At 49.7% G+C, this 26842-nt stretch overlaps 4 protein-coding genes across 5 annotated transcripts; 1 reads left to right on the top strand and 3 right to left on the bottom strand.

Annotated features, from left to right (window-relative positions):
• Nucleotides 1–11108: 11108 nt before the first annotated feature.
• On the bottom strand, nucleotides 11109–12175 carry LOC9637052 (golgin subfamily A member 6-like protein 7). The gene is made up of 2 exons (XM_024667596.1): nucleotides 12142–12175; nucleotides 11109–12082 (listed from the first exon to the last, which is right to left on the bottom strand). Exons 1-2 carry the CDS (start codon nucleotides 12173–12175, stop codon nucleotides 11109–11111), a joined length of 1008 nt encoding a protein of 335 aa, XP_024523364.1.
• Nucleotides 12176–18219: 6044 nt separating this feature from the next.
• Nucleotides 18220–20643, bottom strand: LOC9637051 (ubiquitin carboxyl-terminal hydrolase MINDY-3). The gene is made up of 7 exons (XM_002993982.2): nucleotides 20191–20643; nucleotides 20044–20122; nucleotides 19901–19983; nucleotides 19743–19851; nucleotides 19522–19695; nucleotides 19396–19467; nucleotides 18220–19122 (listed from the first exon to the last, which is right to left on the bottom strand). The coding sequence occupies exons 1-7, from the start codon at nucleotides 20577–20579 to the stop codon at nucleotides 18310–18312; spliced, it is 1719 nt and encodes a 572-aa protein (XP_002994028.1). The 5' UTR covers nucleotides 20580–20643; the 3' UTR covers nucleotides 18220–18309.
• LOC9637061 (pentatricopeptide repeat-containing protein At4g02750) lies at nucleotides 20575–23899 on the bottom strand. Of its 2 annotated transcripts, XM_002993980.2 has the most exons (3): nucleotides 23565–23899; nucleotides 22526–23507; nucleotides 22334–22446 (listed from the first exon to the last, which is right to left on the bottom strand). In XM_002993980.2, exons 1-3 carry the CDS (start codon nucleotides 23895–23897, stop codon nucleotides 22436–22438), a joined length of 1326 nt encoding a protein of 441 aa, XP_002994026.2. In that variant the 5' UTR covers nucleotides 23898–23899; the 3' UTR covers nucleotides 22334–22435. The 2 variants fall into 2 exon arrangements, with proteins under 2 accessions (XP_024523357.1, XP_002994026.2); XM_024667589.1 differs by lacking the exon at nucleotides 23565–23899 and having other exon boundaries at nucleotides 20575–22446; nucleotides 22526–22637.
• Nucleotides 23900–23966: 67 nt separating this feature from the next.
• Nucleotides 23967–26627, top strand: LOC112343685 (pentatricopeptide repeat-containing protein At2g36980, mitochondrial-like). The gene has a single exon (XM_024667595.1). The coding sequence runs from the start codon at nucleotides 23967–23969 to the stop codon at nucleotides 26625–26627; it is 2661 nt and encodes an 886-aa protein (XP_024523363.1).
• Nucleotides 26628–26842: the final 215 nt, after the last annotated feature.

Raw genomic sequence — 26842 nt, 5'->3', positions numbered from 1 at the left:
ATAAGTAGAGTCGGCACCGAGCTAGGGTTAGGGTAGACACTAGACGACTACACCCGGCTGATGAGTCCCAAAAAGGACGAAACCGGTCTCGGGTTGTCTCTTGTCCTCTCCCTCGCTCACGAATGAATGAAAATTCATTCCCTCGCCTCCTCTACTTGCTCTCGATCACGCCGCTTCGACAACGGCACACGGAGAATGTGGATTGCACAAAGTGGTGCTGCGATCTCGCCGGATTGCAGCACCGCGGGGTGTCTTTGACCCTAAACGCCTAAACGCGCCTAAACCCTAAACCCTAAACCCTAAACCCTAAACCCCTAAACGCGCCTAAACCCTAAACCCTAAACCCTAAAGCTGGATCACGCATCTGAGGGGGTCGTGAGCTGAGAAGGAGGCAAATCCCAGCCACGTTTTAAGGCTTCCCCCATCCTGCCGTATGCGAGATGAGGCGTAAATCCGGTCCAGTCTCGACTGGGAGGATACTGTCTGTCGCCTTGTAAAAGGGTGAGCGTGTGGTGCGAATCCCGCAGCATGCTGAAGGTCCATGAGCCCCAGTATGTCCATGAGCTGACTCCACTGCTTCTGTTCACGTGGCTGAATTGTTTCCTGCATACCCCTGCGATCACAGACGTCCTCGACCATGTTGAAATCTCCCAGGACCAGCCATTCATCTGCTTGCCCCTGGGTAGACTGTAACACACTCAGCCAGAATTCTGCACGTCTCCCTTTCTTCGTTGGTGCATAGACGTTGATTATCCCCACCCGTCCAAAGTGGAGGTGAAGGACAAGCAATTGAGCCTTTCCTGGGACGAGAACAAGGTGGTTTCGTACCTGAGCAGACCATTTGGTTGAGACTACCACTGCTGTGCCCCCTCCTGGTCTGGCCACTGCTTGCGTGGCCGGGTTCCACCAGAGCCGTCCCCTCATTCCAAAGGTGTAGTCTGGGGCCACAGTCATTTTGTGCTCTTGCAAGCATAGGATGTCGATATCTCCTTCTAAGCTAATCTCCCGGATGTGGGACTTGAGCTGCGCCCTTTTGTTGAGTCGACTGCCGGTCCAGCTGAGTCCCCCGCAGTTCCAGGTGACGAGCGTGAGAGTTGTCATGGAGCCACGTACTTCCAAGAAAGTGAGGAGTTACGGGGTCTTGCCCTCCATTCTGTGGAGATGGTCCACACCGCAGTCATCTTCCCCCTGTGCTTCGTCCAGGAGAAGCCTCGGACAGTGTACTTCGCAAAGCCCGTCCACTCAGTGATAGCACTCTCCATGCGTGTGTGGTAGTCTCCAATAGTGACGACCTCTGGGAAGGCTGTGTTCCCGCGGCACATCAGCCAGTCTCCCGCCTCTGTGGGACTTAATTCCCGCTTAGGGGGAATCCACCTGACCGCCATTCCTACTGTTCGAGGGAGGACCGGCTGGAAGCCATCTCCTTCGACATCCGTAATAGGTCCCTCGAACAGTTTGGGCTGTGAGGATGAGCCCAAGAGTGGTGGGGCGACTGGGAAGCGAATGTGGGGAGCTTGGTCCGGAGGGCGTGCCTTCAAGATCCGCTCCTGCTCTGCAGGTAACTCAAACGGCTTCTGGGATGCCAACCTGTTCCGCTTGACTGAGCAGGCCTCCTCCCGGTGTCCAGCACGCTGACAAAAGTTGCATCTAGGTTCTGAGTTCTCCGTTTGGATCCTGATATACTGGCCTAGCACTGCGATCTCTGTCGGGATTTCAGCCGGGGCTGACACGAAAACTTTGAGGCGGATGGGACCTAGAACACCCTCTGCTTCTACAGTGTCGAGGCCGGCCGCTATCTGGCCGATACTTCCTTCAACCAGCTCCTGTATCACCAGTGTGATCCGCATTTCCATGGGAACGTCCCACAATGCAATGTTCACTGGAAAGCTCCCGCCCTTGAGACGAGCCTGGTCCTCTGCGGTGAACCTTGGGATCCATGGGTGGAATGACACCGCCCAATTCTCGTCAATGAGGCCATGCATGGCCTCCGCCTGAGACCGTGCCTCCTCTGTCTCAAAGACAACTGTGTAGCAGCCCTTTCCATGTGGCAGCATCATCTTCATGAGGATTCCCTGGCCTAACGTTGCGTTGATCCAATCGTTAGCCATGCGACCTGTTGGGAACTTCCCCCTGAAAACAGCGATCAGTGCCTTCTTGCGGAGTTCCTCTTCCTTCTCTGCTACTGCTCTTTGAAGAGTCTCGGCCAGCTTGACAGGGACCGCCTTTCCTCTTGTGTCGTCATGGATCAAGTCACTTCGACCTTCCCCTGCTGCTGCCACCTTGTGCACTTCGGCCTGACCAGGTGTTCCCCCGTTCACGTTATGTGAGGTGTGCTCCTTGTTAACATCACTGTTCCCGTCCGAGGAGTGCAGCGTGTCCACCACCTTTCTGCAGCCCCGAGTCTTCCTCACTCTCGACTGGGCTTTTGCCACTCGCTCCGGGGTGTCAACCTCCTGGTTCTGGTGCACCCGAGACTCTGTCCTCTTGTCTGGCAGAGCGTGCTCCTCCTGAAGAAAGGCTTCAACTGTGTTTGTCCAGGCCGGGTCCTCCTTGGCAAGTCTCAGAGTTTTAAGCTTCCGCCGCGTTGCTCGCTTCACTTTCTTCTTCTCACGTTTGGTCTTCCTCTTGTTGAAGGCATCACGGTCCTGGAACTGAAGTGTGCCATCTGACTGTTCCTCCAGTGAGCGCTCCGTCTCTGGCTCCGTTTCTGGCTCTTTGAGTTCCTCTTCAACTGTTGGTGTTGGCATGGTATCCACCTTGCCACCTTGCTCTTGCGCCCATGCATCAAAGAGATCCGCTTGCTGTGTGGCCACTGCCTTCGTGATTAATTCTTGAGCTTGACGCAGTGCAGGTCCCAACACGAGGTCTTCTCCCAAAGGGTTCAGGTCCAGCTCTCTGATTGTGCACATCAATGTTGACTGGAGTTCTTTGCGTACTGGAAGCGGAGAACTTTGGATCCTTTCCTCAAAGTGGCAAGGGTCCCAGACCAGCATCCCTGCCTTGTCGAGTCGTGGGAATGGGGAGGGAAGCGACTCCTTCTGCTCCTCATGTGGTGTTGTGGGAGAGTCCAGATCTGATTTCCTCACTTGTTGCAAGTGCGCAGGGTCCACCTGGTGTGTTTCCTCCTGTACTCTAGCATGTACTGGATCAGGGATGAGCCCAGCCACGTCTGCAAGAGTTTCTGGGTGGGACGAGGGGTTCCCACCAGCTGGGCATGAACTTGACGCATTCCCATAAGCAGGGAGTGTGCCAGCTGCCCAGTCCTTCCGAGTCCTGAGGTTCTCTGTTAGAATTGCGAGAGCTGCACGACGGGCATCCCACAGAGAGATGTTCCCCACGTCTACCCCATCCTCTAGTTGGTGAGTTAGCTGCGAGACTTCTTGCTGGATTCGCTGTGCCGACGCTTGACACACCTGTTCCGTGAACTGCTCACTGTTCCAAAAGACTATACCACCGCTTGCAGGCTTCGGCAAGACCAAGTGTAGACAATCTGAGCTATCTCCACCCTGTCTCAAGTCCGTGCAGCGCCTTGTCACTGGGGCCTGTGGGCTGGATCGGGGCCTCACACTTGAGGAACGAGCTGGTGAAGCTGGGAGTGAAGCTCTGGGCTTGTTTGTCAGGTCTGACAAGCATCTGTGGGCAAACTTCAGTGTCCAAAGAGGCAGCTCCTTGTTCAGTCCTAGGACCACGGCTGAACGATCTGGCTCTCTGGAGATCTCTTGGCTTGGTTGTGCCTCTGAATGGGGGATTGTGAACTCACCTTCTAGTGAGGCTTCCATGTTGAGCCTGCAGGACAGAAGTGCATCGTCCTGTTCCCCTCTGTTTTTGGACGTTCTGGGTGGGGCAGACTTGAGTTCTCCTGTCCCACGTCCTGGCTTTGCTGCTGCTGCACGTGCTGCTGCTCTGGTGGTGACGCCTGCCCTGACCCTGGTGTGCCACTCCTGTACTTCTGTGAGACATCCATCCCTGTGAATCCCCTCGACGGCGAAAGTGCTTGGGATAATTCCCCGCAAGCCTTCCTGACTTGTAACTGGCCCGAGACCCTCACGAAGCTCCTGAACTCCAGCCAATGACCAAGCAAGTGGGTGAGGGGAGGTAGCTTCGTCCTCTCCACCACTCTCAATGGGCACCTCGTCTCTAGCTTGGCTTTTACTTCCAGCTTGTTCCAGGACCTGGCCATCCCCCAGCCCTGAAACATCCACCACTTCTATCCCGTGGTTCTCATCTTGCTGGGTTGCTTCCTTGCATGGCTCGCTTGCTGCCTTGCACAGCAATGTTCTGGCCGTTGATACAGAGGGCCCTTTCCTGTCCTGGCTTGCTGCTATACGTGTGCCAGAACCCTGACCTTGTAACAGGCCTCCTCGCGGGAGTCGAATGCTGAGGCCCCTACCTCGCCCTCCACGACCTTGAGAGCTCAGTTTGACGGGCGTGGATGCTGTGATTCCCCTGCGGCTGTTCTCCATGCTGCTGACAGGGGAGTGAGTACACAGCAGAAGCAAAAAAAGGGGAACACTACTTCCCTCAATCTCACGGCGGATGCCCCCGCCGACGGTAGCAAGTGTGGGGAGATTGCACACTCTCCCCTGAGCGCTCTTCTACCTCTGGCTGCGCCTCCGATCACGGCAGCCATGGTACTGGGCGCCTTCCTCCACTTCCTCCCCAAAAAAGTCCAACATTAGGGTTTTTTTGCGCATCAATCCGGCGAGATCGCTGAATGTGTATGTACATTCCCCATGTCCCAATGGGACTAATACAAAAAATGGGCGTGCCGCCCTCTCAATGAGCTACTCTATGTGATCCTCATATGCCGCAGCTAGACCTAGTCCTGGAGTGGAAGTGGACGTGGTCGTCTCGAGCGAATCATGTCGATGTCCAAGTCTCCCCCACGAGCTGACCTTAGAACAGAGTCTGGGGGGCGCCATTGCCAGCGAATCTCGCCACCTCCCAATTTGCCGAAGCATGGGAGCCACCTAGATCTCCACTCCTCGAGCTGCCTCGGTTTCGCCCGCTCTTTCAGGATGGTGTAGTGAAGATGCACTGCTGCAAGAGTGAGTCTCCACCATGATACCACCACTGCCGATATTCTTGCTTGTTGCCCATCAAAGCGACAGTTTAGGGTTTAGGTTTAGGGTTTAGTTTTTAGGTTTAGGGTTTAGGGTTTAGGGTTTAGGGAAACTACCAGTACAGGAGAAAGTCAAGGCCACCTCTTGGTTGGTGGCAAATAACGGGCTGCCGGTAGGACAGCGGTTCCAGGAAGAAGCATGCCGACGGTGCAAGGAGTATGGCGAGCTGGAGACAGCGCGACATGTCCTATGGGAATGCGACGTGGCGAGAGAAGTTTGGCGACAGATCTTCAAGGCGACGCAGGAACTCGGTTACATTCCAGAGTTCGAGGCTCGGAGTGGGGATATCCTCCACTGGTTTGAGGGAGCTAGAGGCCCAGCCATTGGTCCAGCTTGGAGGCGTATTCGCTGCTTCGGACGGCACCGATGGAACATGCGAGTCCGGTGGGACGTAACAGGGGCTGAAGTTGGGACGTCCATCTGGGAGGCATTGGGCCAAGAGCGCTGGTCCATTTGGAGGGCAACAGGACTGCAGGCACTTTGGGAGGCGCGGAACCACTGTCGCTTTGATGGGCAACAAGTGAGAATATCGGCAGTGGTGGTATCATGGTGGAGACTCACTCTTGCAGCGGTGTGTCTTCACTACACCATCCTGAAAGAGCGGGCGAAACCGAGGCAGCTCGAGGAGTGGAGATCTAGGTGGCTCCCATGCTTCGGCAAATTGGGAGGTGGCGAGATTCGCTGGCAATGGCGCCCCCCAGACTCTGTTCTAAGGTCAGCTCGTGGGGGAGACTTGGACATCGACATGATTCGCTCGAGACGACCACGTCCACTTCCACTCCAGGACTAGGTCTAGCTGTGGCATATGAGGATCACATAGAGTAGCTCATTGAGAGGGCGGCACGCCCATTTTTTGTATTAGTCCCATTGGGACATGGGGAATGTACATACACGTTCAGCGATCTCGCCGGATTGCAGCACCACGGGGTGTCTTTGACCCTAAACGCCTAAACGCACCTAAATCCTAAACCCTAAACCCTAAACCACCTCAAACGTCAGTTCCAACACTCTCACCACATGCACCAGCATATGCACCCATGTCTACGCTTGCATGTACCTCTGTGCTCACAACTACAACCATCCATACACCTACTCCATCGACAACTAGCCCTCTACTCTTTGCTACAACACCTCATACTCCACCAACTTTCTCCATCTCGCCTCCTGTTCCATTAACCTTCTCCACCACACCACCTTTCTCCATGGCCTCCACTTTACCAACACTCTTTTCATCAACAACTTCAATCCCACCACCTTTTTCATCCCCAGCTGTGCCATCATCTACTCCATTCTCTGGATTGGTAGACCTCTTCACAGTGTTGCAGAATAGTGCTGGCATTTCTGCTACTGGAAACACTCTTCCACAGCAGTTGCCACCTTTCCTTGCCCCTGGCAATGCCCTCACTAGCTCCTCGACTGAGGGACTTGGTAGGCTTGATGAGGCTCTTTCTGCCATCCTTGAATGCTCGATCAAGGAATTCATGAACGAGCTCAAGTCTCTAAATCAAGCTCACAAGGCTGTGAAGAGATTGACTCAGCTCCGTGATAAAAAGCAGTTCCCTCAAGACCTTCGCATTCGTGTGCCAAAGCTTGAGGTGACCTCTCACGGTCAGGAACTTCTTGATGCCAGCATCAAAGCAATCCACGAACAATACTTGAAGGGCCTTCTTGATTCTCTGCTCAAGGCACGAGAGGCTGAGGCTGCTACCCTTGCGGATCTCATCAACCATGGACTCTCTCAACGTTTCAATGATCGAATGGATGATTTTGTTCACTGTGCTTTGCAGGCTTGTGGCAATGCACAACGAGAGGCTGTCACACATACTCTCAATGCCCGCAAGCATCAGTTGATAGCTGAATACCAACGTGCGACTGCAATTGGAGCAGTGGCATATGGAGTTGAGGAGAGCAAAAAGGAAAATGCTCGCAAGCAAAGGGAAGCTGCAGAGGATGCTGCACGAGCCAAGGCGGAGACACTGCCCAAGGAAGACACTGTTAAGATGCTTGTCCAGAGCTGCTTTGACAAGATGTGGAAGGAGAGGGAGCGTGGAATTCCGAGACAACACCACGAAGATGCTGGCAGAGGCACCAGATCACAAGGCAAACGACAGCAAAGGACGGATACCTCACTCCACATACGTGAAGCAGGCTCTTCAAAGACACGCAAGGTTTCTCTCCCCAGTGGTGAACGTGACGTTACCCATGGACGGCAGGGAAACGAGCAGGGGCGGAATGTGGTTACTGGGACTCCTCCCACCCATTCCGATGCCCCGGGTTTTTCTTCAAGGGGTCCCTTGCACCAGCAATCTCCAACCGTGCTTGGTTCCCAGCCAGCCATGACTGGCAGAGGTGGCCAACGCCAGTCTCGAGGAAACGGTCGACCCCCACGGTCCCAACCGAACTGGCCAAGCGGCCGAGGGCGCCAGACTACACCACGACCTCCTCCAGCAGCCCAACAACGCCAGCCAACTCAGAACCAGAAACCACCTTCACCTCCCAGAGGACAAGCGATGCAGCCCTCACAGCACCACAACAACACCCCACTCCACGAACGAACCCAACGCTATGGCTTGGGAAGAAACTCGCCTCCACAGCAACGCCCGCACTCTCCAGTTACGGCAGTGCCTGTGGACAGAAAAGGCAAGGCAAAAGTTTCTGGCTACCTTTGATTGCCCCGCATGAAGCTTTACTTCATTTTGCCGGCAATCAAAAAGTTTCCCAGCTAGAAAATAGAGTGGAGATTGGTGCTGTTCACAATTTGTCTTCTCGCATGTTGAGTGCCGCTGAAAAGCGCCTCCTTGCTCTTGGGCTCTCATTCATTCCTAATCCAGTGCCTCTCACGGCCAAAAAGATTATGGAATGCTTAGATGACTTTCAACGCTCAGTCCGTCTTCGTCATTCGTTTAAGGACAGCAACAGTCTTATACCAGAGTTTCGGGTTCCCAACCCAAACTTTGATCCTCCCCCTGCTTCCTGGCACATGGAGTCACGAGTTGCCCGCATTCAAGAGCACCTTCTCCAACGTCTTTCCTGTTGTAAAAGACCTCGATCTTTTCTAAGAGGATGGAGACCGGTTTAGGGTCGGTTTAGGGTTTAGAGACGTGATGCAGTCCTTGCGCTGCGACACGATCATAGTATTGTGATTAAGCCAGCCGACAAAAACCTCGGCGTAGTTGTTCTGGACTGCACGTGGTACATTCAAGAGGCTATGCGCCAACTCAATGATCCTCTTGTCTACAAGAGAGTTGAGTCGATTCCACATCAACCCATGCATGAGCGCCTCCTCGAACTTCTCCTGAAGTGTAAATCTTGCTCGTGGCTGGACAAGAACACAGCCAAGTACCTCACCTCCACGTAAAGCTTGTTTGTTGTATTTTCTTCCAAAAATACATAAGCAGCCAATTCGTGGGAGACCAATTGCTAGCTATGTTGGCTACATTTGGGAGCCACTTGCAAAATGGCTTCACCGCCAACTTTTTGGCATTCTCCTCCAACAGGAAACCTTTCTTATGGACTCCCACACCCTCCTTCATGATCTTCATAAACAACAGCTCCCAAAAGACTGCCTCCTCTTCACTTTTGATGTGGAGTCGCTCTACCCGAGCATTCCCACACGTGAAGGGCTCTATTGCCTCCATAAATTTGTATATAGCAATTTTGGAGATTCAATGCAAGCACGCTTTATCATGGCTGCTGCAGGACTCATCCTTGAACACAATTATGTTGAGTTCGATGGGAGTTATTTCCTTCAAATCCAAGGCACTGCTATGGGGTCAAACTTTGCTGTGGTGTATGCTTGCCTTTTTCTTTGCTCCCTCGAGGACGAGTTTAAGGCCACCTCTTCTAAATGGCCAATATATCTTAAGCGATGGTGTTGGAATTTGGGATGGATCAAAAGAGAGCTTGGAATGCTGGTTGGCTAGCTATGGAAGCCTCTGCAATTCTATAAAGATCACCTCAGTGATCTCATTTGAATCTATGGATATTCTAGACATCCATTTTTTCAAAGGCCCATGCTTTGAGAAATGCAGGTGCCTAGACTCCACCACCTTTCAAAAGCCACTAAATGCATACCAATATCTTCCATGGAACTCAACGCATCCTCGACACCAAAAGATTGCCTTTATTCGTGCTGAACTTCGGTGTTACCTCCTACGAGAGAGTAACCCTGAGAGCTTCTGTGCAATTCGCAAGCTTTTCTATACTCGTCTCCGTGCACGTGGACACCCAAGAGCCTTCCTTATTGAAGCTTTCCGGACAATCCATTATACGGACCGAAATAATGTGCTCTACTCTCCATCACGCAAATCCAGTAGCAATAGTCTACAGGCCCCCCTCATTTTCAAACTGCCTTATACTCTCCATAGTGCAGCACTTGATGTGGGGAACACCCTAAACCCTAAACAGGTGATTTCTGAAGTTCCTCACTCCCCAGAGTGATCACATGCTGGACACGGTCCCCAAACCTTGCTTCCCACTTGGCGTGGATAAGCTACCTTGGACTTGCCCAAAGCTACCTCTTGCAAACTCGGAGTGGAATATTCCTGGAATATTCTGATGCTTTGAAATATTTTTTTGAACATGATGACGAACAATTAGGACGTGCTGCATGGCTGATATCCATCACCATCACCGTTCACAATATACTGCTATGAATAAGCTACCTCTTGCAAAGTCGGAGTGGAATATTCCTGAAATATTCTGATGCTTTGAAATAACTTATGAGGTTGGCTATTAAACATGATAAGGAACAATTAGGACGTGCTGCATGGCTGATATCCATCACCATCACCGTTCACAATATACTGCTATGAATAAGCTTCACACCACTAAACTTGTTTATTTCCTATTTCAGTCTTTGAAATTTTCAACTTTTTTGAAATTTCAATTGATTATTATATCTTGTGCCTTGCACAGTGATATCATTGAAGTTCACATCTATTCTCTACAAACCAAATTTGAGGGAAATATACTGAGCTAATTAAAATCACCACCACCTCTTCTCTGAAATTTTTCTGAAATTTCAAGGGACTATCACATCTTGTGCCTTGCACAAAGATGTCATTAAAACTCATATTTTATTTTCTACAAACCAAAATTTGTAGAAAATAAACTCATAATAATAGCAATCAATACCACCATCATAATATATAAGATAAGTGGCTAGTGACAACCAAGTCTGTGAGGCTGTTCCTCCAAGCTTGCCTGCTCACACTCCACCACAAGATCTTTGAAATTCTAAAACAGTTGGATATTTTCAAAGCTTCTTGAATATTCTTAAGGCATCTGGGTATAAATAGAGGAAAAGAGGGGCTAGGTTAGACCATTTTCATGGTGACTACACCCGGCTGATGAGTCCCAAAAAGGACAAAACCGGTCTCGGGTTGTCATGCCAATGTATTTCCTTTCCCTTTAGTGAATTTTTCATTATAAATTTTCTCTAGTTTTTCCTCTTATCTCAGATTGCCATAGCTAATCTCTAGCATTCTTGAGTTCCACTGGATCAAGCAATGTGGAGTGCTTTTGGCTAATCGCAATTCCAAAACCCAAAACCCAAAACCCCCAACCCTAAACCCTAAAACCCCAAACCCTAAACCCTAAAACCCTAAACCGGATCCCCCCTGCCTCCTCCAGCGAGCCGGGGGGATCAAAGCTGATCACATCTCCAATGCCAGTTCGCCAGTGACGAGAATCCCAGGGGGATCGTTGTAGATATATTCATGTAGAAAACATAGTAGCTAAGCAGAAAATAAAGGGGGCGATGGTAGAAAACCAGAAACTAAAAGGAAAAAAGCTGGCATCAATCGATTCAATCCATCGATGGGAAGAGGAAGCTTACACCGGGACCGGGCGACCAGTCTTAAGCTCGTCAATCCTTTTGCACAGGGCCCCAACAGTGATCTTGTGCTCCTCCTCCTGAGTGCTCATCATGTCCCGCAGCTCCTTCATCTCCTTGAAGAACAGGGTGCTCATCTCCTCGTTCTTCTACACGAGCGTGGAATTCTGGAGCTCCAGGCTCGCCACCCTGCTCCTAAGCTTCCCATTCTCCTGCTCCAGGCTCGCCACCCTGCTGCTGAGCTTCCCATTCTCCTGCTCCAGGCTCGCCACCCTGCTCCTGAGCTTCCCATTCTCCTGCTCCAAGCTCGCCACCCTGCTACTGAGCTCCCATATCTGCTTCTCCAGGCCCACGATCGTCATCTCATCACTCGCTTTCTCCACCTTCTTTCTCTCCAGGTCCTTCTGGAGGGATTTCTTTTGTTTGCTGTCATTGTCCCGGTACTGCCTCTCCGCATTGTAGAGCTCTAGTTTCTCCGTGACCTCCTGGAGGAGAAGCTTTTCAGCTTCGTGCTCGGCTTGCTTCTCCTCCAGTTCCTTGTGCAAGATTTGTGCCTGCTTGTCAACCTCCTGCTGGACAAGCTCGCTCTGCTTGCCCAGCAGATCTCGCTGCTCCCGGAGGAGCTTCTTGTGCGTGTCCAGCTCCTCCCGCTTCTCTTGCAGCTGGCGCTGGAGGCTGTCGATGTGGTTCACCAGCTGGTCATGCCTCTTCTTCGCCACCTTCGCAGCCTCCTCCTCCTGCTTCCTCGCCTCCTTCTGAGCCGCCTCCCTGATCTTCATCTGCTGCTGCTCGGCCTCCCTGATCATCACCTGCTGCTTCTCGGACTCCACCTTCCTCTTTAGCTCCTCCTGCGCGGCAAGCAGCTGGTACTTCAGCTGATTCTTCTCGCTCTGCAGCCGCCCCAGCTGCTCCTGCTGCGGATTCAGCATCACAGCTCTGGCCATCGCCACACCCTTCTGCCTCGCCGTTTCCTCCTGCGCACCCATCACTTGCCTGGCGATCTGGGCTTCCCTCGTCTTCCACTGCAGCTTGTGAAGAAGCCCATTCTTCGGCTTGGTGGTGAGGATCACCCGAGGAACAGCGTTTTTGGCCCACTCCGCCACCGTCTTCCCATCCAGATTCGCTGCAGAAGAACAAAGAGTTCAACTTTTGTCGACCAGAAACAAGGCTTGGACCACATACCTTCTGGATGGCTCACAAAGTCCTCCTTGGACATCCCCGTCGCTTCCAGGAACTCAGAGATCCCCTTCTCAACGCTCTCGTCGAAGGCTGCCTGCGCCGGCACTCCACCGCTGTAGTGGATAGTGTAGACCAGATCCGGCTCAGCGAAGTGGATCGTCACTGTGACCTAGCGGGAAACCCTAAGTGGGACTGAGCTTGAGAGAGAGATCATTACCTGATCATCGCCGCCGCTTGAATCCTTGTTCAGATCCTTCATCTCCTCATTCTTCTGCTGCTTCTGGAGAAAAACCCTGAATTTTTACTCTTTTATTGAGAGGAGATGCGGGCGAATATTCCTTACTTTGGAAGAATTAGGGTTCAAATATCATAGCATTCTATGCTTTCAAGTAACATGCCGTGTTAGGAGCAAAATCTTGCAAAAACATGTGGCATTACTCTTGAAGTGTTAAAGGCAATCTTTCTTTAGTAACAAGACCTGGAATTTCATATATAATTCAACTTCACTAAAGCCTTCAATAGAAAGAGAATTGTTATATGAAGGTGAAAGTAAAATGTTAATAGAACATAAAGATGGAGGTGGAGATTTATATGAAATACTAGAGGGTTAAATACAAGTAATAATGATTTTCCTTTGAACCATTTTTATATAAACTTTTAAAGAGCTAAAGGACATTAAAAAAACTATGACAATAGTAGTTTATATACTAATTTTTAATTTTGAGAATGAGGTTTATTTATTATGACACTACCCTAAACCTTACAAATTCTTTAAATATCAGTCTTGGAAATGGGGTTTCATAATCATAGTTTTCTTGTAAACATAAGAGCTTCTAGAATTCTAGATTATCGTGTATACACATACTTTATCATTCTGATGAAAACCTACTCCACTACACATATATTCTTTTCTATACTTATGCCAATTTTTTAGGGAAATAGTCTACAAGGAAATATAAAATACATTATAGTGGTGAGGCACATTGATACACTAGCATTCTCTTGTGTGAAATTGTCTTTCAATCTTGGAAATGTAAATAGAGTTGATTTTTAATGTAATATTACTTTTAAGTCTTTCAAAAGATTTCAATTGTTATTATTATTATTTATAAACAATTCTTGAAAACTCTTAACTGTGAAAATATACTTTGGTTTTCTCATATGGGAGGATTGCAATATAGGTAAGTAACATAGTTTTTATATGAATTAATATATAAATTACAAATGCCATAGAAAATTTTATGGAGTAGATTTGTTGGTGCTTTCCACCGTGCTATTCATTTTTTCATTTCTCTTACTATAGATTTTTGTTTTGGAAATAACAGAAGCATTTCAATCAAGTATTTAGGGTTTAGGGTTTAAAGCATTTTTATCAATGGTGATAGTAGTCTTCACATTAACGACTAGAAATGTAATATAAAAATTGTAGTAGTGAAATGAAATTAACATTCTCACATTCATTTACATTACAACTTTTACTCACAGATCTTTTATTTTCTTACTCCTCATCTTTTCAAGAACCCCAGAAAAATCTTTCAAATGAAGGACTAATATATAAATGTATATTATTTTAACTGACATAGATTAATAATGTCTACCTGTCAAAATGTGTAAGAAACCAAGAAAACCAAAATGTAATAATTGTAAAAGTAGTTCATAGTAAAATAATATAGCTTTAAAAAAGATACATTCTTATAAACTTTATCTTTTCGAAAGGACTCAATTTTATGAAAATATTTAACCCAAGTACTTACATATTTCAATATTTTAAAGTTTGTTAAAACTTTCATTTCTTCAATTTAGATTTCCTTTGTAAGACTTCTAGTTAACTACATTGACTTGAGTTGACTTGTGCTGAGTTGAGCTCAACTTATGACCTCAACTCAAATTTAGACCACCCTCGAATAATAGGATAAAAAAAGGTTTTACAGAAGAAAAGATGATTTACATGTTTAATCCTTTGTCCTTGATAACTCTCATTTTGGTTAACTTGACTGCATTCACATTATCTTTAATCCAGCCTAAGAAAAGTTTATAAAAGAGTATGACAACAACTAATAAACTAATCCTTACAGTTTTAATTGATCCACTCATAATCATGCTTAGAAAGGATCCACTAGTGTCATATTAAACAATTACAAATTAATTTATTTACCACTCATTGCAAACCTAAAAGAAGTTTATTTTTACCCACGGTAACATAGTAATAACTTATGGTAACCATTAATAGGCTAGCATTAATTTTGCCAACTCAAGTTGCTAATGTGTCTCACTCATGGGCTTAAGTGTAAACTCATACAAATGGGCAAATTCATCTTATGAGCCCAAGTGTAAATTTATATAATATGGTATAAAAGAGTAACCAAAATCTATACCCAAATGACACATGCAAAGTCATAGTGACCAAATATGTACCTACTCAGATCATCATTTTCATTTCTACATATATAATAAAATTAGTTGCCCAATCTCAATGGATAATACTCATTGAAATGTAATTTTTGATACAATATATACACACTTTATTTATCTCCTTTTAAGTTAATTAGAAAAGGGATAATTTCTTGATGAGAGAGTTCTTAGTGGTTATTTTATCTTTATATATCACTTAAAGTTTCAAGAATTCACAGTGATAATATATATTCAAATCTCATTCCATGATCATATGCATTATAAATAACTATTGCAAAAAAAAGAATGAAAAATAATACAAAGAAAAGAAAGGAGAGAGAAAAAAGTTCTAGCATTAAGGAAAACTATATGGGGAAAACTTGATGATACTTCTAGGGAACTCTTCTAAAGCTTCTCCAAATTCATTGTAGATTGGGAATGATATTTATTTTATATCTAGCTATATAAAACCTAAAAGACTGCTTACAAAAACTAAGATACAATTCTATTTTATAAGACTTCTATATCTAAGCTAATTAAGAATTTTTTTTGAACAAAAATTTAACTGTAAATGATTTTTAATTTTGTAGCATAAATTTATGGCTATAAAATTTTTTAGCACAAAAAAATATTTCTAAAGAAAAAACTTAACACTCCAAACCACTTAATAATTTTGTGCAGTAATATAGTTTGCTTTAAGTTTAAAAGAGATCATATAACTAAACTGTACTTAATTGTAATCAGTTCTCTAAGAATTCTCTATAGAGTGACTAGATATTCCTAGTGAAAAGATTAGTTGTCAAACACATTAAAGGCTATTGCAGTCATGCATAATCCAATGACTGATAGCACCCTGGGAAAGATTCAAGGGACATGGTATCAATAGACATCCTGACATCTATGGTATTCATTCTGGATCTCAACCCAATAATAAATTTCAGCTATTAACTCTATTCTACTTCTATAAAAATTAATATTCTTCTTTTATAGTGCACTTGAATTTGGAACTAAATTCAAAGATGAAGAAAGTAATTATAAATACTTAATCAATCTTCTAACTACAGTAAATTGGATATTAAGAAGTTCTAGAATTTGTAACATAAGGATGATGAGGATGACTGTTTGGTCAGAGGAAGCAACTCTCAATCAATATTTGTAAACTGTGGAACAAAATGAAAGTTAAAGACACTTGTGCATCCATTTTAATGCTAGAGGGCATGTTCTATAGTGGTCTAGTGTGGATTTCACTATAATATTACATAAAACTTCAACATTTTCAGTAGGGGAAAATAATGCTTGAAGACTACATTAAAAAGTGATTAGCTATGTTTTAATGAAGGATCTAAATCAAAATAAATTCTACTTTATTGATGTTTTTCAAAGTGAGAGTATGACGCTAAGAAAGTAGTTATAAAATAGCTATAATAACTTTCCTTTTTCTTTTTTTGAGCTGTTATTCAACATTTTATAACCTAGAAGTACAATTTTCTCTACACAGAACTTTAGAAAAATCACCCTTTAGTAGTATTAAATTCTTTCTTCTTTTTTATAATTAGAGGAAACCTATAATAATTTTAGATAAGATTATAATTTATGATAAATTTTAAATAAGAGTGTTTAATTTAAAACCATTGTATTTGTTGAAGTAGCTGTTCGTCTAAATAAAAAGTCTCTGTCATAGTCTTCCGACCATAATTATCATGAAGATGAGTCCAAACATTAGCAGTGGAAGGATGAGAGAAAGCATTAATACAGATACTGTTTTGAAGGGTCATCAAAAGAGTGGAACAAGCATTTAAATATCCTTCTCAAGCCAAGCTTTGTGCCATCCTCTCGCCATCCAGGCCATGGCACTTGAACAGTGGCATACACTCATCCATAGTCACGTTGCTGCTCTTGAAGAACCATGGGTAGCGGAGAAGAATGCACTCCAAGTTCTTCCCCACCATGGACCTCTCTGCCACGAACGCCAGCTTGATCTTCCACATCTAGAGAGAGAGAGAGAGATAATAAAAGAATTGAAAAGAGGAGGACAAGTCAAAAAAGTATTGGCAAAAAATGAGATTGTTATTGGCCAGGAACATCGTCAAGCTCTACTCCTTCTTCAAGCTCCACAACTGTGACCTCCTAGTGTACAAGTTCATGCTGAACAGGAGCCCTGCTTTAACAAGTGCCCAACGTGGAAAACGCACTATGAGATTGTGTGCATGGCAATCTTGTTATATTTATTGTTCTCAAGCCAGCATATTCTAGCAAATTTTAAAGCTTGGACGAGACCTTTCCACACCAGCCGTTAGTGTTATTGCATGAGAATCTAATTGAAAGCTGAATACATTCACAATACAGAGTGGATATTAAGTAGGTCTACCAGAATAGACTACAAGCAACCTTTAACCTGCACACTAAGTTGGAAAGTCAGTCAGGACCTTTAGTCCCAAAGCTTGAATTGTCTTTGCTACATTTCCTTGGCAACATTTTCCATCTCTCTCATAGTCCAGTGACTTCGTGTACTCCATGAGCTGAACTCGATGATCACTGCATTTGCCCAGAGAGGGCAACAGCATGGATTTCCAGCACGAAGCACATACGTACAATGTGGGCACCCAGAAAACGCCATATCAATCTTTGCCATCATGGAGATCTGAATGACCATTTCCTGAACAAGAGTGCTCTGGTACACACAAGCTTAGATTGTCAAACACCTTGACCTCGTCAAAACACCTTTCAGGTGACCTTCAGGACACCTTTTCAGCTTCTTTTTCTCCATTTACATCATTGAAAAGATTTTCAATAGTGCCAGGGGAGATGCTCATATCATATATATATCCCATTGATGTAATAGGTTCTTCCACCTCCCCATCCTCTGGCCGTGCAGTGTAAGATAAAATGCACAATGAACTTAGAAATGAGGTCGCTTTTGTGGATCGTTATCCTCATCATCAAGCATATCACACAGCTCTGCAAAATGGAGAAAATGTTCAGGACTCAATAGATACACAAAATAAACTTGCCTCTGCCTTCTTTGCACATCTGTAGCACATCATGTTCCCAAGAACCTAGTGGCAGCTGTGGCAATTTAGAATAAAGACGGTGAACTCCTAGCTTCAATGTCACTAAAATTAACGTCTTGCTCTCATCTTTGTAGCTTCCAACAATGGCTTTACAAGCCTCTACCAAACCTGCGAAACAAACGTCTTTATTATCATAGTACAAAGAAACAAGCAAGAGCTTATCACTGTTTTGATTTGTGTTCCTAGGATTGGCCGTAAATCACCAATGGTAGACCTGGATATTTCTTCTGAAGCAATCACCAGAAATCCATCTCCATTCAACTGTCAGCTTAGCTCAATTTTCCTGTATCTAAGACCACACAGCTCTTGAAACAAGTGATGGCAGACTAGCTCATTTTTCCTACATCACATTTGGACGTTTTGAGACAACGCAAGAACAGGTCATAACTGACAGTAGACTATTAGGTCATAGAACACGGATGGTAAAACCTGTTAGACACTAGCCTGGTCACATGTTACTAGGTTAAGCTTGAACTGCATCCTCTGTTTGACCAAAACCAAAGGACGTGGCATGGAGGGGATTCTTGGGGTCTTGATGGATTGATGAGGGGTGGTGCCAGTGCTCTGCTCATATGGGGTGTTTACAAGGAGAATCGTCGCATTGACAGCAGCCACGATGTAGAAAAATGGCTCGAGTAAATAGTCAGCCGTATTATATCAACTCCTTTCATACAAGAAACAAATAGAGCTCGAGGGATCATGAAATTTGTCACACGATGCTTGGGGGATCGCCAGTCCAGTTCGACGTTGCCCTTTGCCATCTCGTCCGGATGCAGTCGGTCAACGGCGCATGCTGAGCCGGTTCCTCTCTCTTGTCATCACTCTGCGTGTTCTCCTCTACTGCAGGCCCTTCCACGGTCATCATGGACTCTGGTGTCCACCTCGGAGGAACAGCAACCTTGAGCTTGGTCAGTCTTGGCCTCTGCTGCATCACGTCTCCCGCGCCTGCGCTGCTGCTGCCGCTGCTGCCCGCTACAGTCTTCGCGATACCGTTGAAGTGATACAACTCAAAGTACTTCTTCCCCATTGACCCCTCTTCGTCTTTGAGGCCGCCTCTACTCTTTTCAAGGTGCATCAAGCTTTGCCACAAGTCGTTCCAGATGACGATGTCACTGCTGCAAAGATTGTCTAGAACCTGCTGTGGCATGTCAACGTTGGTGTCGATTAGAACCTGCTGTAGTGCCTCCAGGCTAATAAATCCTCCCCCCCCGCTTTGATCCTGGGCATCAAACGCCCTGCGGATGGTAAACTCCCTAGCCTCGACCTCGTTCTCGTCTTGAACGCCCGTGTCAAGAGCAAAAAGGACCGTGTAGTGGGACTCGCTGCCTACCACCCAGATTGGCCACTTTGGTCGCTTCAGGTACTGACCAACTTTGCAGAAGTTGAGAGACTCTAGCAGAGTTAAAAATCCCACTTCCACGTTGGACGGGATTCCCTTGAGGCTCATGCCACCCCCAAGGTCGTAGTTCCCGTCAAACACATTTGCAACAGCCTGGCCGCAGAGCAGCAGGTTCACAATCTCCTGCAAGACACGAGCAAAGAGAGGTCAGGCCCACGAGAAAAAAGGAGATGGTTTCCTAACAGCTTAAGAGCAAGGGCAGACAAGAAAAGAACAGAGTAGCGTAATCCTTCCGCAGAAGCTCCAGATTACAAAACCTGGACCAGCAAAAACTGGTATTAGACTGCTACCAAGATGCAAGCTCACGCAGGGCTCGACTCTCTGTGTTATTCTCCTCCCACACTTTTTCGCCAATCACGCAGCTGTAAATGATATGCTCCGAAAACGTCACCGTACCTGAGATGCATGACCAAATGGAGGAGTGACCAGAGGTTGAACTGGATCATCCCGGTCCGACTGGACAGCGTCCTGGATGTGGAACAAGAAAGTAATGCTTGCATGAATCAAATAGACAAGACATACCAGGCCCCTTGATAGCAGTGCCGAGAAGAGAAACAAGAGAGCACCCATACGACTCCTGAACCCAGCAATCCTCTCCTGGATTTGCTGATAAAGGGTAGACAGTGACAAGACTGTGCATATTCTAACAGCTTCGCGCAGTCCGGTGGCCGAATCCAGAGCCACGCTTTCCAAAACCTGGCCAGCACCATCAGTATCAGCATATGTGCAAACCAACACCGTACTCTGTCTTGCTCTTCCTCGCTAGCGTCTGGTATGTCCATAACAGCCAGCACAGCTCTTTGGTTTCCTCCTGCTCGCCATAGCGTCTCAGCCATCGCTTGAATCAGCGCACTAGGGAAGATACAGACAGTTAACGAAACACAAACGACAAGTTCTCTACCTGGTTCGTTCGGAGTCCTGGAATTCAAGCTGGGAAGCATCTCGCTTGTTAGGCACGAAGAGAAGATACTTGAGCAGGGTGGCCTGGGAGGGACAAAACGCACGATCCAATTCTCTCATCCAGAGTAGAGACTAACTTGATACCTGAATGGTTGCGAGCACGCCGCAAGGACCACCCTCATGCTGTACGAGTCCCAGTGATGTCTCCAGGTCGGAGCTAAACCTTTTTTTTTTTTTTTGAGCAAAACGAGAAGAAAGTGAAGGGAGCGCGGAGAGAAGAAAGGTGGTTACCTGAATCCTTGGTTGCACCACTGCGCAAGGACTTCCCTGGTGACCTGAGGCCCAAAAACCATTTGGTGTAACTGCTCAGCAACAGGAAGAGGCAGCTCTTCTCCAGCTTTGGTGTTGCTAGAACTGCAACTGGAAGAAGGGGGGGGAGTAGCAGCAGCATTACCAGAGCCTTCCAGCTCCCTCGTGATGGAAGGAGTCGGGTTTCCAGCCGCGGACAGCCTCCGCTTCTCGGCAGCAGCGGCCCGGATCTCTCGCTGGAGCCTGCGTTGCGATGCTTCGTCGGGCGCCTCGGCAGTAGTGTCCCGCGACTTGGTTCGCTTTGCCTCCGGCCCAGGCTGCAAGCTCATCCGAAAAGCCCTTTGGAGCTCCTCGTCATCCAGCGCTTCCATCTGTTCCTCCTCCGCCCTAGGAGCCCATTAGGGTTAGGGCGCTCCTCCTCCACAGGAGGTACGGATAAGATGCTTGGGACGAGGCCGTCAGGGAAACGAGGCGATTCGCCGCGCGAGCTGCCAGTGATTGATGCTCCGTTTGCCCTCGGCACGCCACCAGCAGGCTCGTCCACTCGTGCTCATCCGGTTCAAATGGCATGTTGGCCACCAGATCCCGGGCATCCTCCACGTCTCCGGCCCGCGCCAGGATGCCCACAAGGCAGCTGTAGTGGTGCTTGGTAGCGGCCACCCCAAAATCCAGCGCCATGGAAGCAAAGCGCCGGCAGCAGTAACAGCTTGGGGACGATCTGCCTTTGTTGCTGCTCTTGGACGCTATGGCAATGATGGCCATAGCAAGGGTTGCGGCGTCCGGGACCTCCACCGTGTTCATCGCGTGGAAGAGGTCAAGCGCCTGTCCAAAATGCCCGCTGTGGGCACAAGCCGCCATGGCCGAAGTCCACAGCGTCACGCTTCGGTCCGGCGCGCTGTCAAAGAGTTTCTGGGCCTGGCGGAGAAAACCGCCTCGCGCATATCCCGATATCAGTGTCGTGGACGACACCACGTCCCGCACAGGCATTCTCTCGAACAGCCTCTTGGCCTCGTCCAAATGCCCGCTGTGGGCGTAAGCAGCCAAGAGGGCATTCCAAGAGAACACGTCCTGCTCCGGGAGGCTGTCAAACAGCTGCTTGGGCTCGTCAACCTTGCCGTGCCGTGCAAACGCAGCGATGAGGGCATTCGCGGACACCAGATCCGCCTGCGGCATGCTGTCAAACACCTCCTTGGCCCGGGCCGGGTCACGGGCGGTGCAAGCGGTGATCATGGCTGTGCACGACACCGAGTTTCTCATCGGCATCGCATCGAACAGCCTCGTGGCGTCGTCCACGCGGCCGCTCCCTGCAAGTACCACTAGCATCGCCGTCCACGACACGAGGCTCCTCTCGGGCATGCCATCAAAGAGCTCGCTGGCCTCCTCCACAAGCCCCTGCTTGGAGTAGGCAGCAAGCAGCGTGTTCCACGCCACAAGGTTCCTCTCGGGCATCCGATCAAACACCTCCTTCCCGCCCAGAGCGAGCAGCGTCGTCCAGGTGACCACATTCGTCTGCGGCATCTCCTCCAAGGTTTGCTTGGCCTTGGCAACGTGCCCAGCCCGGGCATATGCCAGGAGCAGCGCATTCCACGACACCAGACACCTCTGCGGCATCCCTGTGAAGACCTCCTCGGCATACGCAATGGCGCCGGCGTCCGCGTAGGCAGAGAGCATGGTGTTCCAAGAGATGGCGTCTCGCGCGGGCATCAAGTCGAAGAGGTGGCGGGCAGCGGCAGGGTGGCCGTTGTGGACGCACGCCGCGACCATGGCATTCCACGACACGAGATTCCTGGCGGGCATTGCCGCAAAGGCGTCCGCTGCATCGTCGAGGCGGCCGGCGCGAGCGCAGGCGGAGAGCAGCGCATTCCAAGAGGGCGCGTCCCACACGGGCATGTCGCGGAGGAGCATTTGTTTGGCGTCGCGCAGGTAGCCATTCCGTGCGTAGGCGGCGAGCATGAGCGCCCATGAGAATCGGTCCTTGGGCTCCGTGGCATCAAACAAATCGCGGGCGCCCTTGACGTTTCCGCACTTGCCATACTGCTCGATGAGCTTGTTCTGCGAGTACGTCGTCTTCCCGTCGCTCACACTTCCTGGCAACGAGCTACTACACACGCCGTCGCCGGCCACCTTGATCACGATGGTCATGGTATTTCATCTCTACACACAGACAGCGCAACACGTACTAACTGTACAAAAGCAGTGACGCCCTTCCCGAGGACATGGAGACGTTTCAAGACTTTTCTGCACAAAAGAAAACGATGCTGTGAGGTCACCATATCTTATCCTCTGTCTGTGCAGCAAAAAGAAATGGAATGCTCACCTGTGGAACAGTGCCTGGGCTCCCCGGCCTCTGAGTCGGTCAGAAACCTCTCCCAGAACACGTCGTTGAAGCCAACGCCCACGGCTCCGTTGTCAACGCTGGCACGCATCTCACCTTGGAGGGCTGCTGCTGCTGCGGCGGCTTTGGCGCTACTCTCGTTGTCCTCTGGCTCCGAGTTGAGGTTGAAGGGATGCTTTCCGGCGGCTGACTGGCTGCTTAACTCGGTCGTAACACCAGACCGTGGAGACAAGTGCCTTGCCTCTGGAGACGTCACGTCCGAGCAGGGCGTTGTCACCACGCTTGCGGCTCTGGTAGATGCCTGGTAATCCCCATCGCCGTCCCGGCTAGTAGTCACAACCTCTTCTTCCTCCCCGTCATACGCGTCGCCGCCTTCCTGCTGCCGCAGTAGCTCGCGGATGAGGAGCTCCAGCTCCAGCGACGACTCGTGCGGTTTCTTGGACGCCAAGTCCGGGCTGTTGAAGAACTGGCTCAGCTTGTCAACCGGGTCGTAGCGGACGAGCCGGCTGTTGCTGCTGGCGCCGGCTTCTTCGAGCGCCTTCCTCTTTCTGTGGCCGCCGATGTTCGGCGAGTGGCCGCTATTGCGCCGAAGGACTTGTGCCAAGAATCCCGGGCTCTGGATAGCCTTTGCCAGAAAAGAGATCATGTGTTTCTGGCGTTGCTCCGATCCCTGCACGCGCTGCCCCATGAGCAGCAGCTCCGTCTCCGTTTGCTGCTGCTGCTGCCTCAGCCTCACCAGCTCCAGCATCAACACGTTCTTATCCCGCTGGAGCCTGTCAACCTCCGCTTCCAATCCGAGCTTTGGCTCGCCGCCGCCACCGCTGCCGTGGTGTGCCTGCTGCGGCGGCTGCTGCTGCTGAGACGATGGCTTCTTTCTGGTGATGTTTCTGAGCAGGCTCCTGTCGCCTCGAACGAATTCCTCGTTTGCAAACTCCCATCGATCCGGATCCACCTTCCGAAATCCCTGGCCCCCAACAAAACCATGAGACCGGCTTGCTACCTAGGCCTAGAACAAACTCACATAGGTGTTGAGCTGCCGGACAAAGCTGGAGAAATTGTTGTGCTTGAAATACTGCGGTAACAGATCCCGCGCAAACTCGGGCGGATTCCACACCACGAAGCTCGTGCCCTTGCTGCTCCACGACACAACTGGGTCGGAGGAGGCGTCGTCAATCATGTCGTATGTCTTGGTGAGGAAGGGAGCCGGGGGCGCTGCTGCTGCTGCTGCCGCTGCCGCTGCCGCCGCTGCCGCTGCTCCATCGCGCTGCTGGTGAGAGCAAGAGGACGATGCAGTAGACGAGGTCGCGCACACATTGGCGTGCCCATCGTCCGAGGCTGTTGTGGCGGACGCCATTGTCAGCCAGGGAACAACGCCATCCAAACCCTAGCTAGAATGTGTGCTAGCTAGGGTACACGATGTGGGATGGAGGAGCAGCACGAGATTGTGGTGCTCCTCCGGCAATGCATCCGCAGCAAGGATGCGCGCCGCGGTGTGAGCCTCCACGCCGCCATCGGCGCAAGGGGTCTGGACAGGGTGAAGCTCATCCAGGACCTCCTCGTCCACATGTACGCCAAGTGTGGCAGGCTAGACCGCGCGGTGCAAGTGTTCCAGGCCATGGACCATCCCACCTCCACCTCCTTCAACATCCTGGCAGCGGCCTACGCCGCCAATGGCCGCCTTGACGACGCCAGGGCCACATTCGATCGCAACCCCGCCAAGGACACGGTGTCCTGGAACACGCTCATCTCTGCCTTCGCCCGTGCCGGCCGTGGCCACCAAGCCCTGGCGCTGTTCCAGGGCATGGAGCGCGACGAGGTGACACCCAACGTGGTGACTTATCTGGGAGTGATCCAGGCCTGCGCCAGCCTCCGAGACCTCGAAACGGGTAAGTCTATCCACGATAGGATTGTTGCTATCCATCCTAGACTAGATCCTAAGCTCGCAGTCGCACTAATCAACATGTTTGGGAGATGCAGGTGTGTCGCTCGGGCTCGAGCGGTGTTCGATCGGCTTGATTACCGAGACACGGTGGCGTGGAACGTTTTGATGTCGGCACATGCCCAGAATGGGCATCTGGAAGAAGCACGGGCAATCTTCTTTGGTGAGATGCCGCCAGAGAAACGGAGTGTTGTGTCATGGAACGTGATCATCTCAGCCTGTGCACAGGCCGGCCGTGCAGCCGACGCCCTGGAGCTTTTCCATGTCATGGGAGAGCAGGGGTTCGAGGCTGATGACGTTACGTTCCTGGCTGCTCTAGACGCGTCCTCTGTTCTGGGGGACTTAAAGAGAGGGGAGCAAATTCACTGCGCGATCATCAGAAGCAGGGGTAGAGTGCCGAGCCTCAAGGTCGGGAACGCACTCATCAGCATGTATGGCAAGTGTGGCAGCCCTGGTGACGCATGGAATCTCTTCTGCCGCCAAGAGACAAGAGATGTGGTGTCGTGGAACGCTGCATTGGCGGCACTGGCACAGAACGGGAGGGTTGCCGAGGCTCGGCAGCTGTTCGATCGAATGCCATGCAGAGATGTCGTCTCGTGGAATACCATGATCTCCGCACTGGCCCGTAGTGGGCTTCCTGGCCAGGCAATCCAGCTCTTGAGCTCCATGACAGCGGAAGTAAAGGCCAACGCAATCACCTTCGTCAGTGCCGTGGATGCCTGCGCTGGGCTTGGCGTGATTTCTGAGGGGCGAAAGCTCCACCGGCTTGTCAGAGAAGCCGGCTGCGAGCTTGAATTGAACGTCCAAAACTCGCTCATCAACATGTATGGTAAGTGCGGCAGCGTTGGCGAGGCACGAGGGGTGTACGACGGCATGCCGTATCGGGACGTGGTGTCCTGGAACGGCATGCTTGCGGCATATTGCGCTAACGGGCATCTGCGCCAAGCTAAGCTTCTGTTTGATGAGGTTCCTGACTGGGATGTCATCTCCTGGAACATAATGGTGGCGGGCATGGCCCGGGGTGGCAGGAGCCGGGATGCGTTGCGGCTGTTTGCTTCGATGGATGTGGAGGCAATAGAGACAGACGAGATAACCGTCATTGCTGTACTAGATGCGTGCGGCAGCCTTTCAGATTTGGCTGCTGGCCGAGAAATCCAGGGGCTGTGCACAAGCATCAGCAGCAGCACCAAGGTCTGGAACTCGCTCATCTACTTCTATGGGCGATGCAAGCGGAGTGACGAAGCCAGGAGCACGTTTGACAGAATGAAGGAGTGGGATCTGGTTTCGTGGACTGCTATGGTGGGCGCATACTCTCTCGGCGGCGACTTGGAGGCTGCAAAAGCTTGCTTTGAGGCGATGCCCGAGCACGATGTTGCAGCGTGGAATGCAATGTTGACGGCTTTTATTCAGAATGGATGCGGGTCGGAGGCACTCGCAAGCTTTAAACTGATGGAGGCCAGGGGCATCGACGCTAACGAGATATCTTTGACGTCCATCCCCGAAGCGTGCCTGAGGCCGCCGGCCCATACGAAGGATGCGGAGTTTGTGTACGCGAGAAGTGTGAGCAGCGGTATCCGGTCCGTGCTGATCGATAATGCGCTGATTAGGATGCTCGGAAAGTGCTGCAATGCAGCCCGAGCAAGGCGAACATTCAATCAAATGAGTGAGCGAAGCGTTGTCAGCTGGAACTCCATGGTTGCTGCATATGCCCACAGTGGTCATCTTGCCGAAGCGGGCGAAGTTGCTACCCACATGATCGTCGAGGGTGAGATGCCCAACGAGGTGACCTCTGTGATACTGCTTGCAAGCTACAGCCACGCGGGCATGCTCTTCCGCTCGATCGCTCACTTCGTGAAGATGCAGCGCGAGTTTTGGATCCTGCCAGAGGCTGACCACTTCAGCTGCATGGTGGATGTTTTGGCCCGCTCTGGGAGGCTGCGTGACGCTGAGCAGCTGGTTGCCACCATGTCATACGAACCAGACATGCAGGTGTGGCTGGCCTTGGTTGGGGGGTGTAACATGCATGGACATGTTCAAGGTGGGGCACTTGCTGCTCAGCAGGCCTGGGAGCTGGATCCGCAGAGCTCCGCCCCCTATATCCTCACCTCGAATCTCTACAAAGCTTCACCCGTGGTGAGAACGTAAAAAGCACTCGTTTTGTACGGCCCAGGAAAGAGAATCTCCAAGCCCATATCGGGAAGGGATACTTAGTTTGGTACGAGAGGTTGTTGCTGGCTGGCGCGCGATTCGTTTGTTGGGATTGTGGTCTGGATGTATGCATCAATCAATCAATCAATCGGTCCAGCTGCCATGAAACCAAAGGGTCACATTCAATGCTGGCTGGAACAACCACAAGAAAC

Source organism: Selaginella moellendorffii, unplaced genomic scaffold (assembly GCF_000143415.4).
Source record: "Selaginella moellendorffii unplaced genomic scaffold, v1.0 SELMOscaffold_180, whole genome shotgun sequence".
NCBI classification, from domain to species: Eukaryota; Viridiplantae; Streptophyta; class Lycopodiopsida; order Selaginellales; family Selaginellaceae; genus Selaginella; species Selaginella moellendorffii.
This window is presented reverse-complemented; position numbering and strand designations above follow the sequence as displayed.